The sequence below is a fragment of the Rhea pennata genome, chromosome 1 (assembly GCF_028389875.1).
Source record: "Rhea pennata isolate bPtePen1 chromosome 1, bPtePen1.pri, whole genome shotgun sequence".
Lineage (NCBI taxonomy): Eukaryota > Metazoa > Chordata > Aves > Rheiformes > Rheidae > Rhea > Rhea pennata.
The window spans coordinates 32,029,103-32,049,570 of NC_084663.1; the positions used below are offsets into that span (position 1 = coordinate 32,029,103).

Sequence of the window (20,468 nt, forward strand, 5' to 3'; positions counted from 1 at the left end):
GTTTATGAGCATAAGGAATCCCAAATTGTCCCAATTAGGTAGTTTCACCCAGAACAGAGCCTTTTAAGAAATTAGCGTGTGTAAAATCTGACAAAAGGTGAATCCAGCGTAATGAACTAAGCAGGAATCTGAGCTTTTGAAAAGAAAACAGCCCTGGCTCTTTCCTTGTGCTATTTCTTTCAGACCATCAGACCACTCACAATAGCATTCCAAAGATGAGAAAACTGCAGAAAAGTCTTTTTTTAAATCTTTTTTTACTTCAAAAAACTATTGTCTCATCTACTGCTGTTGTACTGCTTTGTTCCACATAGCTGCCATTCTCTTCACCCAGTGGAGCATGAATTTTATGAAGGTAATGAGTATCTTTCCAGCCTGCCTGCTGATGCAGATAGAGCAGAGGACTTTGAGTATGAGGTAAGCCCATTGGCACAGAGAGATCTTTCTATGTTTGCAGATACTGTATTTGCACAGCTGATAGCAGGCTGCTCTGAGAAAAATAATAATGGGAACACTTTTTTAAAGAAATAAGCACCAAAGTGTATTTTATTTTAATTTACTTTATACCTGTGTAGTGTCACAGGCTTTACTGGCATTACACACCTGAAATGTGAAAGGAGAAATCCACATTGGGTCTTTGCGTAGATGTTCAGGAAGCTTGTTACACATATACCCTCTTTGAGTGGTGAAATTTGTGGATCAGCTGCTTTGCTTTTGCTGTTTTAATACTTTAAAAAAACTTTTCCAAAATTAGAAAATGGTAACTAGAAGCTTAATTGCTTTTTTTCTTCTCATTTTAGGAATTAATTGGCCTTTTTTCTCATGTGTTAGGGACCAGTCTTGCAACTACTTGGGCATGTGCTTAAAAGTTTGTAAGATCAGACTACAACTTTGAGAATTAATATAATTTCTATTGCTTGCTCTTTGGTATTTGACATTGTAAGTGTTGCAATTACAAGAAATTGTGCTATATGCCATGAATCCCTCTCGGCTCTTCATGCATTGTACTCTCCATTGACAAGGTGGATATCTTTCCAAGTCACTGGGAAATCATTATATGTAGCTTTTCAAAATGATAGCATGTGATTGATGATGCTGCTCTTCATTAGATTTTTATTTCAAGATCTAAGTAGCCTTCTTGCTTGTCAGTCATTAGATTTTCTTGTTTTCTGGTATCGTCCAGTAACAAAATAGATTTCTAGGAACAAGTATAAGGAGCAGATGGTTCTTTTCTATTATTAAACAATGCTGAGTCTTTGCAAAACTTCAAGTTACTGTATTTTAAATAAGAACAGCTATAAATAATTAAATATCTTTTATACAAAATTAAAAATATTTTATCCTACTGTTTGCTCTACCTTAATAGTATGTAAAGAAACCTTTTAAAAGGTTTCACATAACTGCTTGACATTTGGAAATGAAACAAATGGGAAAAGCTTTGGCAAATACGCAGTGTGTTCCCTTTTATCTTGTCTTTAGCAGATATGATGCTCTAGTGCAAGTTCAGCCCATTGTTCTTTTCTTCTGGCAGCCTGGGGAATCTGAAGTTCTTCCCCCAGGAAGTGGAAAAATCAAATAAAATCTGCTTAGTGAATCTCAATCAGAACAAGCAAACTTTTATTTGAACTCCTCAAAAAACCATTTCTAGGGATTAGTGAAATCATTATTTCTTCCCAGATGGGTTTTAGTGTGATATATAACAGCAGAAGAGTCTCAGAGCTTAGGTTCCATTTTGACTCTGCATGCCTGATATAATTTTTAACTTCTCTGTCAATTGTATTTGTTTACAGTGCCTCTTTCCAGTAACAGAAACTGTTTTTCTAGTAATATTTAAATAAATCAGTAATATAATCATCTGGAAAGAAGAAATCTAAAAAAATGTAATGGTTGAATAAAAAAAATTAATCAGAATATTCGTGATATTAATACAATAACAGACATCAAATTTATATAAAGTCTACAACAGTGGAATTATGTCCTCTTTATGACCATTATTAATCCCTAATAATTGGTGGCATAAGTATTATGACAGTGGTAAATGCTCAGGCAGGTTCTCCATTGCCTGTAATCACTACTAATTACACCATTGTAGTCATTAATTTGCTGTCAGCTGTGATTCAGTTGCCCAAGGCAAACTCACCAAGTGACTGAAATAAAGCATATTTCATGTGAAACTTAAATAGGAAAGGAACTGTCTAGATTCCTTTGAGGAGAAGGATGTATTCTCCTAAATATGGGAGTTTCAAATATGCCTGTCTCTTGGGCAGGGCACTTGGGAGAACAGAGGTTGTGGTTCGACACTGTCAAAGTCCCTACAACAGTGTAGGCTTAAGGTATACCGTCCTGCAGGTGCTTGATCCCACCCTAGCTCTGACATTTTGTGACCCCTCAAATATAATAACATTGGTGTTTGTTGACTAGATAGGAGAATTGACCCAGTCTTTCTTTTTTATGTTTTTAAGAGGATTGTCTTTAACCTAGCCCAGCTGCCTGATCTAATTTCCAACGTATCTCTACCAGCTCTTGCCTTGTCAAAATTGAGGGGGTGATGCACTGCATCATCAGAGAAGAAAGAAATAAATGGTCAAGGGTTTGGAAAGACAAAAACTTAAAATCAGTATTGTCTACCTGCTATCTAAGAGTGAAAGCAGCAAAAACAGATGCTGCAGAAGTGCAGCTAGTGGGATGCTAGTGCACCCCTGAGGGGAAAAGCTGTGGGTTGCATATTGAGTGAAAGAAGTGTAGAGCTATGACCCTTCTCTGTTTTATACCATTTGATTTTCTGCATTTAGGGAAATACGAATTATTATTATTATTATTATTGTGTTTTGTTAAGAAGCAAGACTGTATCGATGCTCCTTGATCTTATCAGCTTATCATTGTTTTCTTCTTTGTAACAACTTTCTGGTCTGAACATTCACTAACTGCATACATCAAAAGAACTATCTGGTGTCGAGATTATGGTCCAGTTTCCAAACTGCAGGTTGACATTCCCATTGTACTGAAAGGATACAAAGTAAGGGACTCACCAGTCTTTATGGCAAATGAATTTTTAAATAAATTTAAAGCAAAACTTAGAGATTTCAAAAGAGGTAGAACAAGATAGCAGAAAAAGAATTAGAGAAACACCTGGAAATTTCTTAAAAATAGTTAAGGGTGATTCGTAGGTAAAGAACACATCATTTCTGAGACAACAACTGCAAAATATCCAGCCATATTAGGAAGCTTGGTTGGGACATTTTATGTTTGTAGTAGCACAAGAAATGAGATGACTAGCAACTGGCATGCTGTAGACAAGAATATTTTCCAAGAAATGGGATGTCCTGGAAAGCTTTCATCGACTTCGATCTTGCTTACAGAAATATGCTGGAGTTTAAGTAGCTGAGTTACTACCATAAGAAGGAGACCTGATGCCCACATATGATAGTCAGCTTTGGGGAAATGGATTTAAGCTTGCCAGTGGATTTGGTAGGATTAGACACAAGAGTTGTCTTCTCCATTTGTAAGCTAGAAAAATCCAATGGATTTTGCTCAGATTGTCACAACTCAATAAATTCAAGGACGAGCCAATTGTCTTGGAATGATAAACTCTCTGGGAGGCTCATTAGGCTCCATTAAACACCATACTTTCAACAAATGCCTGGAAATATGAAGAAGTTGGAGGCTTCAGTATCTAGCATTGCTGCAAATGTATCCTAGCAAAATGTTTCCTAAAAGGAGTCTGAATTATTGGTATGTATTGATACAGAGGTCATAGCTAGCATCAGTAAGTGTTGGCAGAAAGAGACCAAAAGATTTTGTTTCTGGCATAGCCAGGTACCCATGAGGGATTTTAAGATTAAGTAGGAATTGACCAATTTGTAACTGCTTAGTTGGACTTTCCATCAAAATCACTGAAAGACAGCCAAAAAGATGCTCAGAGACAAGCCCAATACGTGTCTGGCTATAAGTGGCTGTTGCGCTGCTGAAATTACATCGCGTGATGTGTGAGTGTGCATCATGCTGTTTGGTACTGTTGGGAAAAGAGCTAAAACATCCCCCAGTAAATCTGTGCTAAACATGGCTCTGAAAGTAGCTGTACAGTGTGAATCTTTCCTTGTAAGAAGAGTATACTAGTGCTAGAAAGGAGTAAATAAGTTATGAACTTGTACATTTTAAATACATTTCTTAATCTACTCTTCAGGAGAGAGAAACATCATATAGCTAGTTTGCAACATTGGCAATAATGCAGAAATTAAGGGAACAAAGTCAGTTAATGGATGTCATACAAACAAGGAATATTGTAAAGACAAAGCTGGCAAAAGAAAATATCACTAATATTTGGTCCTACTAATTCAGTCTGAGGAGATTCCCATTCAATAAGAGGGCCAGATGAAAATAAATGTTAAAAACAGGCACAAGCAAGTAGTGAGTTTTAGTCAACAAGTCCTTAATCCGAGGGCAGAATCTTTCATAACATCTATGCACTGAGGTAGCTTTTGAGCAAAGGGAAAACAGGAAATGAGTGATTTCTGCTTTGAGACCTAGTATCTCAGGGGAATTACAGCTGTTAAAATCCTGCAAACCTAATATAGAAAAAGATTGCTATTTCAAGATGAATGCCTCCTACAAATAGCAAAAGTAGCCATCATTGAGGTGCTGTAGCAGTGGGTCAGATGACTGTTGCTGTTGGATATGTGAGGAAGAGTAGGCTGAAGTTTACTCTCGTAATTGAGAGGGTTTTTTGGAGGGAGGTTGGCTGTTCATTACATTCGCACATGAAGAGGACTGGCACAATCGTCTAAAAGTCTTTCCAGCTGTGACTGTTCCCTTTGTTAGGCAAAGGCACAGGTGTTGGGTTCAATACCATGACATAGCTTGCAAGAGACTGGGAAACCACGTCGGTGGTTCGCCACGCCAGAATTAGCGTTTTCAGAGTAAGAGTGGCACATGACACCCCTCATGTCAGCCTGCATGTGTCTGATGACTCCTGTTTAAATAGATAAAAATGCTAGCGCTGACAGTTTGTGGCAGTAACTGTCTGAGAACCAGGGAGAAGTCAGTAAGGGTTGAGTTGAGCCTATATGGAGTTACAGGGTACTCCTGATGCTCTTCAGTTAAGGTACTAGAAACTATTGAGCATCTTTTGCTCAAGAAGCTGGTACATATCACAAAACCAACTGCACATCTGTTGTTTCAGTTCCTCCTGTGTTTAGGGAAATGTGATTTCTGGAAATCAGGAGGCTCATATGCAAGATGCCTCCATCATCAATAGCTCCTTATAATCAAAGAACTGATAGTGCTCTGAGAGCTGGCCAAAAGGTCAAAAATGAATAGTGTTAAGTCCATGTTTTACTTTGCTGTCCCAAGGGACAGATTTTCAAACATAATAAGGAAATAAATGTGTGTGTGTATACTTGTGTATATACATTGAATATACGTGCTAATTTATGGTTATGCACAGCCATTCATTTAAATGTGTTGATAAGTGTTTGCACTCATAAATCTGTTAACTGTAAGTGTAGATTAGTCCTTTTAGTATACCACTGGCCTGATCCAAACCCACTGAAATTAATAAGGCTTCCTATTAACCTGAACATTTCTAGATTAGGTGCTGTTCGTTGTTTTCTCAAATGACTGAAAATGTGACTTGAAGAGGGGAAAACTAGAAAACTTAGGGAATTGGCCATAAATAAGGTTCTGTGTAGCCCTCTTCTCGCTGAACCTGTAATACTCCCCCAGGGGAGAATTTCACCCTTATGTCACCCTTTTCTTACCATATCTGAATATTGCAGCAAATGCTGTAGTTAACGGGGAGGCATTGGTTTGGGATTCCAGTGACACTCATTCCATCATGATGAAGGAAGGTTGGTATGTCAGCCTCAAATCTGAATTTCCTATTTCTATGTCATAATAGTTTTCAAGTTTGTCAGTTTTATTGGTATTTTTTACTATTGAGAACCAAAATTCTGTAATTTTATTCACATTAGCAACCCAAGCAAAGCTGTTGGTCTGAATAAAGTTATTTAAATGCATAAGTACTTGCAGACTGAGGTGCAAACATGAGTGTAGATAGGCCCTGCTAAAATTTGGACTCCAGTGACTTTCTGAAAGATACAGCACTGCTGTAATAGGCCAGGAGAGATCTGCCTGCCTTGTGAATCCATATTTAAAGCCTTTTCAACACATGGATTATATAACCAATAAACCATACAGATCTGTCTATCTTGTAAATACATATTTAGGGCCTTTTTAACACGAGGATTACTGAGCTGATAGTCTGTAACAGCTCCCTTCAGAGCTGTGATAGCCTGCAAACACCCCTTTGCGAGCATTACGGGCACTCGTGGCAATGCAATTGGAGCTCCTGCTACAATTACCAACACCTGAATAAACAATTTTTATGAAAACAGCTTCTGTGTGTACACTGCCAATGGTGCTGGTAACTGCAACCAGGCTCTTTTGTTTTGTTCCCTGACAAGTGTTTCCGTACAGAGAAGCTAGCCCGTAAGATGGAAGTGAAACCAACAAAATGGAAAACATTTCTGAGATGAAAGTTTCCGTAGATTCCCAACATGCAGCATGGAATTTCTAGTTAATGCTACTAAGTCATGTTTTAAATCTAGTGATATAAGGGTGGGGGGAAGAGGGAGAGAGAGAGAAACCTGTTTTGGCAGAGATCACATAAGCCAAGTGCTAGGCATATTCAGATGAAATGACAGTGATGTGAATGAACAGAGCCACCGTAATACCTTTGTGACTTACTATAGGGTTGTGCTTTTTTCTTCTGTGTTTCCTACTGGGATTGGATTCTTTCTTCCTGAACCTCTTATGACTTGGGATGAAACAAAAAAAAAAAAAAAAGAGCCTTCAGGAAATTAAAGGCAGATTTCAAATTCAGCAACCACCAGATATAATTTAAAAGAAAACGCTTCAAGAAATGTGCTGTTATACAGGCAGAATCCTAATAGAGACATAGGTGATGCAGCCTAGAGGAGCCAAAGTCATGAGCAAGGTTGCATCTTTCCATTGTAATTAGACCTGGTTGGTGTGGTAAGGGGAACGTGAAAACACTTGCTGGTAAATGTGGTGTAGATTTTTAATGGAAAAGCAGATACTGCTCACCATGTGCCTTATCGTATGCAGCTGCCAGTGTGATGGAGGAGGGAGGTATTGATCTGACAGACCAGTCAGGGAGGGCTTAGAGAATCTGACTTTGCTATCCTATATTTATTCTCTGACCAGCAGTTCATAAATGCCTGGAAATCAGTGCTGAATAGTGGAAACCCCACAGTATACATTCATTTTACTGAGATGGTTATTCAGATACTTCATGGTAATTCTTAATATAAGGTAACACCCACTGTTAAGAATTATAATGATATAAGTGAACAGGCATTTATGTGTCTCTGTGGTCTTGATTTTTTAGGAGAGTCTTTCTGGTGTTGTTTTCTGCCGTTCCTACTAGTTGTGTCATATAAACGTAGAGAAAAACATGGACTGCATTTTAAAGATACTAACTGAAAAGCTTTTGAGGCAGTCTTTATGACTAGTGAATAGATGGCTAGAGCTGCTCTTATTGGACCTGTAAAGATGCTACACCATTCAGGACTTTTAAAAACATGCTTCCAGATTTTTTCCTTTTAATTCGAAAGGAGCCCTGACCTGATAATGCCTATCCTGTGATCCATCTGACAATTAATACAGACTATAAAATTGGAAAGATGGCAGTTAAAAATGGAGAAAGACTCTTTTAGCATGCTTTTGACTCACCACAGTAGAAGACAGTGTATTTCTCTGGTATTTTTGTCTAAACCCCCCTGTGGGTTTAACTCACTATAAATTACACAAAGACATAATAAATATGTAATTTCTACTTAACTGTGGGTACTACAAATGAGCAAAATAATAGTGAAAAAAAGAGCAATCTTTTTATTTTGTGACCTGTCTTTTAAGACTCGCAAAGTCACTTTTCAAGTACAAGTTAATTGAACTGCACTCCTCGGAGGTAGTTCAGTACTATGTAGTACTATATCCTGAATTGTTACAGTAATATTATTCATTAGCAGGTGAACTAAGGACAGTCATACTGAGTGACTTGCCAAGTCAGTCAGTGACAAAACTGGCAGTAAAACCCAGGAGTCTTTACTTGTAATGGTCCTTTTTTTCTTAGCTATTGAGTCATCTTTCTTCCTTGATAGTCATTGGATCATTTAGATGGAAGAGGTTGTCAGGTTAGTTTCTACCATACTTGGTTGTTAATTTTGAATGTATCATCACAAAATGCTAACTTTGAATGCAGATGAAATTGCTGTCATCTCCCCTCCCATAGGTAATGAATGTCCCAATTTACTGACTTGAACTGTGGCCCCACCTGCAGAGCGTCATGCAAGAGTGGGGAGAAAAAGACGCAAAACTGACATGGGCAAATTTATCAAAGTTATTACTATTTATTGTGTTTTAAACTAGGAGAAAAATATATCAAGTCGGTGATATTCATTTTGTTTCATGATTTCATAAAACAAACACAAGGTTACTTCTCACTCCACCTGAAAGCTAATAAAAATTCTTCTGTGTTGTCAGAGCTTATGTTTTCCTAAGAAAATGAAGAAAAGTGAGCTTAGTTCAGCAGCACTTTATTGTTGGGCAGCATTACAACATATGATTTGTGTTTTTCACTCAGCAAAAGAAAAGCAAGGTGCTTGCAATTTTTTCATGTTTATGGTAATCTGTGGATTATAAATCTTCTGCTTTGGAGAAGTGTTTTGCTTAGACATTTTTATACCATTATACCGTCTCCATATATGCTTTACAGTGAAACTATTCTAAAAACATTTCTAAGACTTTTATTAATGCTATTTTTCATATGCCTGCTGCTTGAAAGTTCATGCAGTATGTCTTAGAGTCATGGAATCCAGCTATACAGACGTAGGATTGGAGAAAATAGTTACTTTCTCTTATTCGTTTTAAAATAACCTAAGCCATGTAAAGCAGCTTATTATAAAGTCAGTGTTTTAAAACTTAGTATATTGGGGACTTCAAGAGTGGAAGGAGCAAGGACCAAGACCCCCTAGCAAGATGGGCACCTTTTACAAGAAAATGGACTTTAAACAGGGTTTCAGTATTATGCATGCTGGGCCTTCAGAGGAAAAATCAAAAAAGCAGGGGAGGTCTTTTCTGTGGAAGTTTGCTTTTTTATTTAATGAGGCAGCTCTTCAAAGAGAATGTTATAGTCATTCCTGGAGGGCATGATTTGGTGAGCAGGAGTACAGGTGAAACTGTATTGTGCATCAGCAAAGCAGATGATCAGTTTACTTTGTATTTCATCTCGTGATTTCATCCATCTATGCTAGTACGTGTTTGGGGGTGGGGGACAGCTCCATGTGTGACAGAAGTTTGAACAGCTGAAACTCAGCATGGATATGGTGCCCGTAGACCCTGCTTTGGTGCCAGAGAGATAAAAATGTGCTTTAAAAATCAGTGCCGATTGCTTCATTTGCTTGATTTTATAGGCACATGTATGTGATTACAATTTGCATATTTTAGCTATTTGTATTTTAATATGTATGTGTATCTCAGAGTAAACAAGAACATGGATGAAGTAGAATTTTAGTTAGTGCTTTCTAGGATTTTCTGGTAAGTTCAGCTTTAAAATTATCCTTTTCATTTTATTTACTTTTGCTATGTCTGAAAGGTGTCAACTGAAGTACAGGAAAATAGCTGTCTAAAATTGAAAAATTATGTTTTCAACTTGATTTTAATTAATATTCCAAAATAGCATTTGCACAGTTGTAGATCAAGGCTGCCAGAATATGTGGAGTTGTAACTGGTTAGGAGTTTGAATCTACAGCTACATGTTGTGCTGTCCAGATAAATGTTTGCTGGAGCAGATGTTGGCACATCTGTTATGCCTCCCCATTTCGATTGGCTGCCTGGGTGTTTAGAAAGTGCTGATGAGGCAGATAAATCTTCTGACACGTTTCAGGCCCAGAGCAGGCAGGCAGTAGTAATAATGATGTTTACAGAGGAAAGTGCTGGGCAGTAACATTTTGAAACACAACTAAAATAAAGTATGACTTTACGTGCTATAAGTGAAACGATCATAAAAATTGAAGGCTAATTATGCCAAGTTGATTCTCAGCTGATATGAACTGGAGCTGTGGCAACCTCATAAACCCCTGGACTTCTTTGTGTATCTAAAGTTCATTGGCTGGGAAGAGGCACCTGCTGCACTTTAGTAGGAGCTCTCAGCTATAATGGGGCTCTTTAATAAGCTCAGGAGAGTTGGGAATCAGGTTTCGAAACAGCTGCTGCATATGTGTTTCTTGGAAGAGGACAAGCTGTCCACCCAGGGCTTGAGGTTTTTGATCTTATCATAATCCTTATTTTCAACAGGTTTTTCTTTACCTCTTGAAGCTTATCAGATTCAAAAGCTTTTACACTGTTACAGTCAGGAAAATTCCAGACACTGAGGTCTTCTCCTGAGAAGGTCCATCTGTGAATCAAAGAGGCCATTCATGGAAGGAGAGAGAGATCTGCCAATCTGAAGTGCAGAACCCATGTTCCAGGTGCAAAGAGCTTTTGCAGGCCTTGGATCCCTTCCAGACTTTAATCTTCAATGAACTGAATGGCAAATAGAAATGAAAAAGAAGTTGGTGTGGAGATTTCAGCATTGATGTCATGTATTGTCCCATTCCTTTCTGGAAACATCACCACTAAATTTTTCAAGTTGCTTTTAAATATAAACATTTAAACCAAGTCCAGAAGTTGCAGAGGGAGACGAAGAAGTGATTGTTGATTATATAGCTGATGTGTTGCCAGGAGGCCATAGAATTATGGAGTACTTATATGAGAAGGTACCTGTGGAGGCCACCTAGTTCAGACCCATCACTCAGAGCTGTCCATTTGAGATTTGAGTATGTTTAAAGGTGAAGACTCCACAACCTCTCTGGGCAATCCTTTCCAGCGTTTTGCCTGCCCTCATGGTAAAAAGCATTTACCTTACATCCAATCAGAATATCCTGACTTGCAGCTTGCTTTTGTTGTCCCTTGTGGCTATTGCTGTGCAAAAGAGTCTGTCTCTGTCTTGTCTGGATCCTACCACTAAATAGTTAAAGGCAGCAATGAGAAGTCCTTGCTCTTCTAAGGGCTAAACAAACTCAATTTTCCCAGCCTCTTCTCACAGGACATCTTCTCCAGCCCCCAAATTAGTTCATAAATTTCCAAGCACAGGCAAAGTGCTGTATTCCTGTCTGGCAACCAAAATAAGCTCCATTGTAACATTTAATGTCAAAACTATTTTCATTAGGAAACAGAGTGGGGACCAAATTCTAGAAAGACTCCAAATGAAAAATTTTGGCAGGTAAAATTGAGTTTGATTTTTTTTTCCAATTTGCATGGTTCAGACCAGTGATTCCTTAGCTGCATCTCCTATTTTCAATGTTCAAAGCCAAAGAATTTCAATATGAAGGGCAAGGTAGGAACTTTAAAGAAAAAAACAGAATTTCTTCTGCAAATACATGTAGTAATAAACCTATTTTCTATTTTTGTCAAAATTGCTTGAAGGCCCATTTGAAAATCAATTTGGTCCAGAAACAGAGAACTGCTTTGGGATACAGAGGCAGTGAGCCAGTGTGACAAAATCTGGTATATTCACACACACTCCACAATGAAATAATTACTATTCCAGTCTGCTTATTTCAGTTTACCATGAGACACAGTTTCCATCTCAGCTTGTACTACTCTCACCCACCTTGTTCAATGAGAACAAAGTGAAGATACGGAATTAAGATTAGTGAAAAGGAAACCCATAAGTGCATATCTTCAGCTTGTTAATTATACTTTAAATTCTTATCATATCATTTCCACTTCACATGTCCATTGACTGAAAGTGAGGACAAAAGCTGACTGCTGAGAAATGTTGCATGTAAGCAGTTTATCATGAATCTCTCTGCTCAGAAATCAAGAAGGCATGATCTTCTCAAGTGCAGAATGTTTTAAAAAGGGGTATTGGGACTCAAGCAGGTGAAAACTTCATGTTGATATATAGAAAATTTCATGTTGAATGTTTCCCATAATAGCTGATTTTTGGATTTTTCCTTTTGACAAGGATTTGAAAATTTGGTGTCACTCATGTTGTTGGTTAGAGCGTGGTGCTGGTAACGCCAAGGTCGCAGGTTCAACCCCCGTACAGGCCACTCATTTGGAGGTTGGACTAGATGATCTCCAGAGGTCCCTTCCAACCTTACCAATTCTATGATTCCGTGTTAGCTGAGGGGGAAACTCAAGTCCGAGTGGATGTTTGTGACTTACTAGAGAACATACTGGCAGCTGTTGAGCCTTTTCAGCCAAGAAATCTGTAATTTGTAAAGATTTTTTTTTTCTCTTTGACTTCCTTATGAGACACACTCCCTGCAAAGTCCTCCATGTGTCTTTAAGCCCAAGGCTTAAAATATACTTTAAAAGCAAGTAAGAAAGGCCACACCAAGGCTGCAAGGCCCACAGAATTAAAAGTTATGTTTATCTTATCCCCATATGCTTAGACCCTTCCTCCAACTGCAATGCTGAATTTGTGCGTAGGGCAGTGATCAAAGGTTTCTCAAAAGCAGCTCTCACCTTCATACTGCAGCTCCGTAGTTCGCTCAGCCCAGTCTCTTCCCACCATCTGCTAAGGGACTGTTATCTGCCCCTGTCCCTTGGCCGTCGGGCATCTTAGCTGACACTTGGGTGTGTTCCTCCTCCTGCTTGTGGACATTCGACTATTACGGATCATCAGCTACCAGGCTGTGCTAAAGCTGCACTGGCAGGTCTGCCGTTCCTTAAGTTACTCCACTGCTTGACTTTCCTACGTTAAAATAGGGTACGCACCAAAGATTAACCCTCCAGAGCTACAGGGAGAGTGTGAAATCTCATATCCAATGATGCTTATTTATTATCAAAAGGTTCATCAACTGCAGGGCCAAATTCTGCTCCCAAAATTGCAAGATGATGTTTTATTAACAGGTGTCTGGATGCCAGCATCCTAGTTCTGTTTTTCCTGCTATTACTTTCTCTCTGTCTGTCTGTCTTTCTTTTTTTTTCTTTCTTTTTTTCTTTTTTCTTTCTTTTTTTTCATTCTTTCTTTCAACACTGGTGTCATTTTCTTCAGTATCCTGCTGTCCCAGAGCATTTTTTGTCTGGACACAAAACAGCATGCGGCTCTAAAAGTAGCTATAGAACAGGCATCAGCAGGAAAGTGGTTTTATTTTTAAAAGTATTTCTCATTCTATTGTATTTGAATTGATGATGCATTTGAGAAATGCTTTGCTGATATTTTTCCTTTTTGCTTTGATGTAAACAAATCTTGCACCAGAGATTCTCAAATCTAAACCAGACTTTAAAAAATGAGGATTAAATGAGACTTTATCCTGTAAGGTAGAGTCCCCACCCCTTGGACAGAGCTTTGTTTTTCCCCACCATGTGGAGTGGAGATAACCCTCTGTTTCTTTGTAGTAAGCTACCAACCAAATCCATTCTGACAAATCTGACACCCAATGTGATTTGTCCTTTTCGATGCTGTTTATGAGGAGTCAGGACAGTCTTCTGTCAAAATTGATAAGTGAGAAGACAGTGGGGAATGCAATTTTATTTGTAACAGCACAGCTGCCAGCAGTTCCAGCTTGTTTACATCTAGGCTAGCTCTGTCTTGCTCCATAGCTTTTCTATTTCCATCCAAATAGCCTCCAAGTACATTGTGGATGTGCCTGCCTATGTAGAACCTGCATAGCTGAGCATGCCGGGAGTCCTAGAGAGGGAAAAGAATAGCTTTTTCTTTAAATTATTTTCATAGCTGAAGAATGAATATCAGTAGCTTTAAAAAAGAAATCTTGAACCTGACCAATTCTCTCTAGGAGTTTGGCAGAATGGATTCTAAAACTAAAATATAAACTGCTGAAATCCTGTGATGCTCATTACTTTCTGTATGAAAGTACTTGAGTTCAGAGCTCTGCTTTTCTGATTGAAGTTTTCTTTTTTTTTTTTTTTTTTTTTTTTCTTCCCCTAGTGGAAAGGGCCAATGTTTGTAAATTAAATTCACTAAAAACATTTAAATATAAGTTTATCCTTTGGGGAAAGTATGCAATAGAACGCTGCAGCAACCTGTGAAGTGGAGGGCAGTTTCATTACACAACGCTTCACACTGAATACTTCTGCTACACATCCTACACAGATATTAACATACTTCCTGGAAAATCCTTTCAGCAAAAGAACATGACTCTTGATGGCATTACGATAGTTCTACAAAACCTGTGTTCACTGAGGGCACCACAGACTTTCTTTATCTGCGCAGGGATATATAGCCCATAAAAAGAAAAATGTATCACATTCAAAATAGACCGTTGAGATGATTTCAACTGATGCTATGATTGGCACATCTCTGTTTTGAATTCCGTCAAATTACTTCTGGCCATTGTTTACAGACATTGCTGATTAACAAAGGCTCTGTCTAGCAAAGAGCGTGGAAACGTGGTTTGAAAAAGGTAAAATGTGATACTTGTTTGAAATGTCAGGCTTCTGCTTTAAAGGTGTAGGCTTATCTTTTGTATGTGCCCTGATCATTTGTACGTGGCAATCATATCTCCTACTGCATGAAGAAAATTCAGAAGTGAGGTAAATGGGTTTGTAAAAGGAAGTCTCAAGAACACCATTTACTCTACTGCTGATGCTTTTTGCTTTGAACCCAGGCTACTCTTTCCTCTGCTTTACCGCCCCCACTCACTTGCAACAGATGCTTTTGTGCAACATGTAATACCATTTTCATCAGTTCCAACTTTGAGATGACGTACCCCTTTCAGAAGCTACACCATTAGCTCTTCACCCTCCTAAGACTTCATTAGATTGGACTGTCCGCCCACTCCTGTAAGGAAAGCGAAGGGATAGCTCTGGTCCCGTTTGTCTTATTTTGGCTTTATGACCAGAATTACTTGCTAATGGTGTGAGGGATTGTGAAGAGTAAGTATTATAGGAAGTAGCGATCTAAATTACTGGTGATTTGGTAGTCTGGAAAAGGTATATGTGCCCAGTCATGTGGGGAAAGACAAGATGAATGAGCATGTGCCCATGGGAGGCTGCCAGGGTGCTCTGCTGCGTGGCTCTCTGCCCGACAACGAGGCAGGAACAGCAGAGATGGGGTTACTAAACCAAATTACGAGCACGAGGGACAACTGTGCCTTGATTCCCAGGCTTTATTGAAACCACTAGCAGGAAGCTGATAAAAGTAAGCTGACTTTGTTAGGAAAAACTTGTTATAGTAGTCCGGACGGAAAGTTTGAAGAGCAGCCAAAACTTTGCTACATGTGTAAATTAGAATTTGATCTCACTCGTATAGATACTGATTCAGAAAGATACTAAAGGATGAACTTTTATTTTAAGAAGGGTGTAGTCCATCTAGTCCCTCTACACTTTTATTTGATGCCTCAGAAGAGTGAGACTAAGTCAGAGGGTGAAGGATTGAGTTTTTTTTTTTTTTTTTTTTTAAGTAAAAGCAATATATTAAAATAAGTGAGACCTTAGCGCACTTTCTCAGTTAATTCTTCATTAAGCTGTTCAGTAAGCACTCTCTTCTTTGGCTTTTTCTGTTTCATTCAATCATTTAATGATTCTGTCAATTATGCTGTTAGCGAGATGGATATTAAAATAGCTTCTCAGATATTACTGCAGGTAAAAAGGAAAATCAAAGATAAAAATAACTACTTTATTTAGCTACTAATTTATTTTTCTTTATTATACTGCTTTTTCTTTTCCGTAAAATTTATTGCAACAATTACATTCCTCCACCTTGAATCACCAGATATTGGGCCTATTCATTGCATTCAGTAAACCTCAATTTCTTCTGAAACCACAATTGAGGTTATAACTCAAAATAATTAACCTGTACAAAGACATCACTTCACAAGTACTGAAGAAAAAAACTGAGGAAAACAAGGATGTAATCATAAAATCTGTCAGCTAAATCCTGTTGTTTTAGCATTTGCAAACTCTTAGGTCATGCCAGCTGCGAGGTAAATTGTGTAAACCATTTGGAGCTCTGCCTGGTGATTATCCGTAAAGCAGTAGAAAATAAAGGTGTTTCACTGCACACCTGGAGTTGTTTCAGAATATGTGCACTTTGCTTAATGCATTTAGTGACTGACCGTAATTCATTAATTCATGATGGATTGTTCTGCGTGGCTATGTAAATAACACTTTATGTTTTGTATTTTCTATATTTTTTCCTGATGTTGAAATAGTAGCAACTGATAATGGCTTATAATCTCATTTTGATCCAATAATCATTTCATGGTATAGCAAAATAGCTGAATGCAAACAAACCTCCATATACTGTCTCTGATTTCTTTTGCCTCAGAAATCTTTATATTTTTGCAGAATTTTTCATTGGAATTTGTCAGCTGTCTTAGAGATTTCAGCCTATATGTACCCTTTTCATACTTCTGGTGTGAGTGAAGGTAAAGTATATCTGAATTACGTCATTTGTGTAACCACACAAGGGCTCCTTCAGACTGCCAGCTTTTTATCTTTCTTCCAGTGAAGCAGGAACCCTTCTCCCCTAGCCCATGGTGACCTCTTTTTCTAAAAGCTCTAAAAGTACTGCTGAGTTGGCTTCTAATTTAAAATCTGGAGATTGCACAGTTGTAAATATCAGATGTTGCCCTTTCCTTTAATTTTCCTGTTCGGAAGAATTGTTCAAAGGAGAGAGGGGAGAGAGCACAGCATTTTGGTTTTACAGGCCCGATTATACTGGTATATAACTTACATGAAAAGTTGACATTATTTTCATCTAAAGGTGATGGACTTAAATGGGTTAAGGTGGATGCTGGTCAGTGCTAAGAGATGACCTGGTCAAGTATGTTATAAACAGAATGTGTTTGGGATCTTCCATTTAACCATCTTGCAAAAATACAAATCTTGAAATAAAATCACGGGTTTTAAAATAACACATTTGTGTGGAAGAGTAACACTGAACAAAACTAATCTGGTATTTTAATCTTACTGTATCTAGTCAGTGAGATTATTTTCTCTTTATAATGAGGACTTAAGTGTTAGCTGAAATGATTGCATGCCATCCATTTCAGAGCAAATATTATGTCGTATTTTGATTCTATACTGCCTCCTCTAATGGTGTTACCAGAGTTCATGGGACCCATTACTCTGATATACTGTACAGGTGCAGAGAACACAATGGCTATTACAATTTTGATAGTCTTTCTTGGTCCTTTTACTCGTGTGCAACAATTGCTGTAGAGACAGCAAGGGAATACCATAAGGGCATAGAGTACTTACAATATTTCTACAGTGCCTTTCAAGCACTCTGTAGTCATTTATTCCTTTGTCATGCCATGTTCTTATCGTGTTTGCATTATTGTCTGTTTTTTATAGATGAGGAAAACAGATCACAAAATGTTACTTGATGTGACCACACAAAGCAGTCAAAGTTGAACAGGGAATAGATTCCAAATTTAAGTTTCTAAGACTTTTAATTAAATTGTACAATATTGTTAATATTTAATGCTGTATTTAGCATTTTAGTTGTGTTTGAACTTGCATCAGAAAATGCTAATGGCTGGAAAAATTCTGATGGGTCAAAGCTTTGACTAAAGGACAGAAAATATTTTCTGGAAGCCTATGAAAAAAACTATTTTTAAGGGTAAGCATTCTATTAAATGCTTTCAAAATGATTGTGAGTTTGAGAAGGTAGGGAAAGTTCTCTTCCTCGATATAGGACATTGGTAGAGAAAGAATCTCAAATATATTCCCAGTCATCTAAAATGAGCCCAGTGATTCATCAGAAAATTTCTTGATCTTGCAACTAGTTAAATCTACCAACAAGTTCTTCCTCTGTCATTTGCTATGGCAACTTTTTTTCCTCCCTTTTAAGTTTCTTAATTGATTGAAATATTTTCATTAGTTATACAGTAAATACAGTAAATGCATTTCACATCCAGTAAATAGAACGTGGATAGAAATGAAAAAGAACGTAAAACAGAAAACAGTATTATAGTGTCCAGCAGCTGGACACAAAAACATTTAGGGCTGACGTAGTATTAAGCCTGCATTGCACTAAAGCAGCCCAAGAGTTACAGTTCTGTAGAAATAATTCAGTAGAACTGCATCAGTGTCTTTGCTCTTACTGTGAACCCAGGTCAAATTCAACAAAAATAACATTATCCCCCTATTTCTGTTCCAGCTTCCAGTTTCTGTAGATATCAGATAAACTAACTTTATCTAATCAAGTTGCCCCATATAGATGTTACCATTAATATAGGTTAAGTTTACATGCTGGAATGAGCAAATCCCTAAGATTACTGTAAACTGCCTGGTGTCCTGTATACACAGAGAGAGATGGAGATACCCCAAATCTGCTCATTCCCTGTCAGTTCTTGGGCAAGACTGACACCATGTCTCAAGCTTATCTTGAGCTTCAGAGCCAGCCAGCCACCTCTGAGCACCTGAAGCCCCTCTATGGACTGCTGTCATCACCTGTCCTGTGAAGGGAGTTGCAGTTGGGCTGGTGAGAATGTCATGAGTTTACTGTGTATGACAACCAGCTTGGATTGAGCTCTACATTTTTGTTTGCCTTATATGCCAAGGGAAAATGGAGGAAAGTGAGCTTTCGTTCATGTGGTTATTCCAGCAAGGTGACATCAGATGAATAACTTGTAGCAACATCTTCTGGGTAAGGTAAAATCCTTCTTTAACACCTTCCTTCTTAGGTAGTAATCTGTTTTCCAGTTTATGGAGGCACAGTGTGTAGCATTCAGAGTTTTTTCTGCCCCTGATAGAGTGTTCAGGGACAGTCACTGAAGGGCTCATGGTCTGTTTTCTCACAGACTAACAGCTTTACCCTTTGTAATCTAGCTGTTAGTGGAAAGACCCTCTGAAACCTCCAAGTGATGCAAACTTTTACAAGGTCCCCTTTAATAGCCCTTAACATCTTTTCATTAATTCTAGAAAGCCAATAGCCCAGTTGGTGACATTTATAATCTACTTCTCTACCACTTGAAAGAAATGATAGTATTAACCTAGCTTTCCCTCCTCAAAATGATGACATACTTGTTTCGTCTTCTCTCTCCTGAGGCTGACAGCCTCTAAACTGTTTTTCCATCACTGAAGCGAATGATGGTCTTTAACCAGGAGCCAGAGGCTATAGCCACTGCTCCATCGCTTCACAGGATAACCAATTTAACTAGTTTTCAGCCCTTCATGAGCCTGACCTCCACCTCTTTGCTGTATTTTCCATGTCTGAAGAAGTGGGCAAAGTGGGCTACCATGGAAATCTGTGTCCTCATCTTTCAAGACAGGCTAGTCCTTAAGCTGATTTCCCTATGGGTTTTCTTTAAAAAATCATGTATGATGAAACAGTTTCAAGTATTGTCTTCAGTATAGCAATGCACTGAATTATTGCTCTGTGTACACACAGAAGAGAAGAAGCAAGTCAAAGATTTAATGATTTGGCATTGATTTCTGTCATTTGGCAGCAGAATACTGTTCATGTTGAGAGGCGGCTGCCCCCAGAGTGCCCAAAAGAGGGGGAGGCTGTCATCTCCTGAGCTCTTTCTTCAGTCCCTCTCCTTTCACCATCTGTCTGTCAGCGCACATCATGAATCCCCAAATATTATTTCTCACAGATTCTTAAAATGCTGAATTTTGAGTTCAGTTCCCACATGCACATGCAGAAAACCCAAAACTTGAAATAAAAGAGAGCAACTATAGAGGGGTGTGTATATGTGTGTGTGCGTGTGCATAAGTATATGTATCAAAAGGGATTTAAACGAAGGAAATCACATCCTTACAAATTAATTACTGCTGCTAAACTTATCATTTCTTCTGTTAAAGATCATCAGAGAAGAAAAAAACAAAAAGTATCTGTTACTGAATGCAATGTCAAATACTTCTTACCATGATGGTCCAAATTCTCTGGTGTCTCAAATCACTGTCGCTCTGTTGAAGTTGTTTAAGATATGCTTATCAACTATCAGCTAAAGATAGAGTTTATGGACTTAAAATTTCATGCAAAATGTTTTCTAGTTTTCAAGAGACATTATGTTAGCCATGATCTTTTTAATACTACCAGAATATATCGTGTTTGTTGTAAAAAATGAAGATGTCATGAGGTTGATAATGCAGACAGGTGGGAGGTAGAAAAGCCAGTTATCTCAAATGACTTTCATGCAGACCAAGAGACATTATTCCTCTTCTCCCCAAAACTGAGATGTTGATTGAATCTAGGCTGAAAAACATGAAATGTTTATTGGGAAAATCTCTTTTAACACTAAGTACCAGTATCTCAATTTTAGGTGTCTCCAGCTTATAAATGGCCACAGCCACCCACACAGCGTCATCAGCCTGCTCCCCAGACAGTCATTTAGGAAATGAGTAGCAGCCCCAGAACTCCTGAGTACAGACCTCGGCTCTGTTAGTGAGAGAGAGGAAAACCATGCAATTCCAGCGGTGTGCAG

At 38.2% G+C, this 20,468-nt stretch overlaps 1 protein-coding gene across 1 annotated transcript in view; it reads left to right on the forward strand.

The window, feature by feature from the left end:
* The window catches only part of PDZRN4 (PDZ domain containing ring finger 4), a 251,259-nt gene that overhangs the window by 211,146 nt on the left and 19,645 nt on the right, over positions 1–20,468 (forward strand). The window contains exon 5 of the mRNA XM_062567416.1: positions 312–414. Within this exon, the coding sequence (XP_062423400.1) occupies positions 312–414 (103 nt within the window). The remainder of the gene's footprint in view (positions 1–311; positions 415–20,468) is intronic.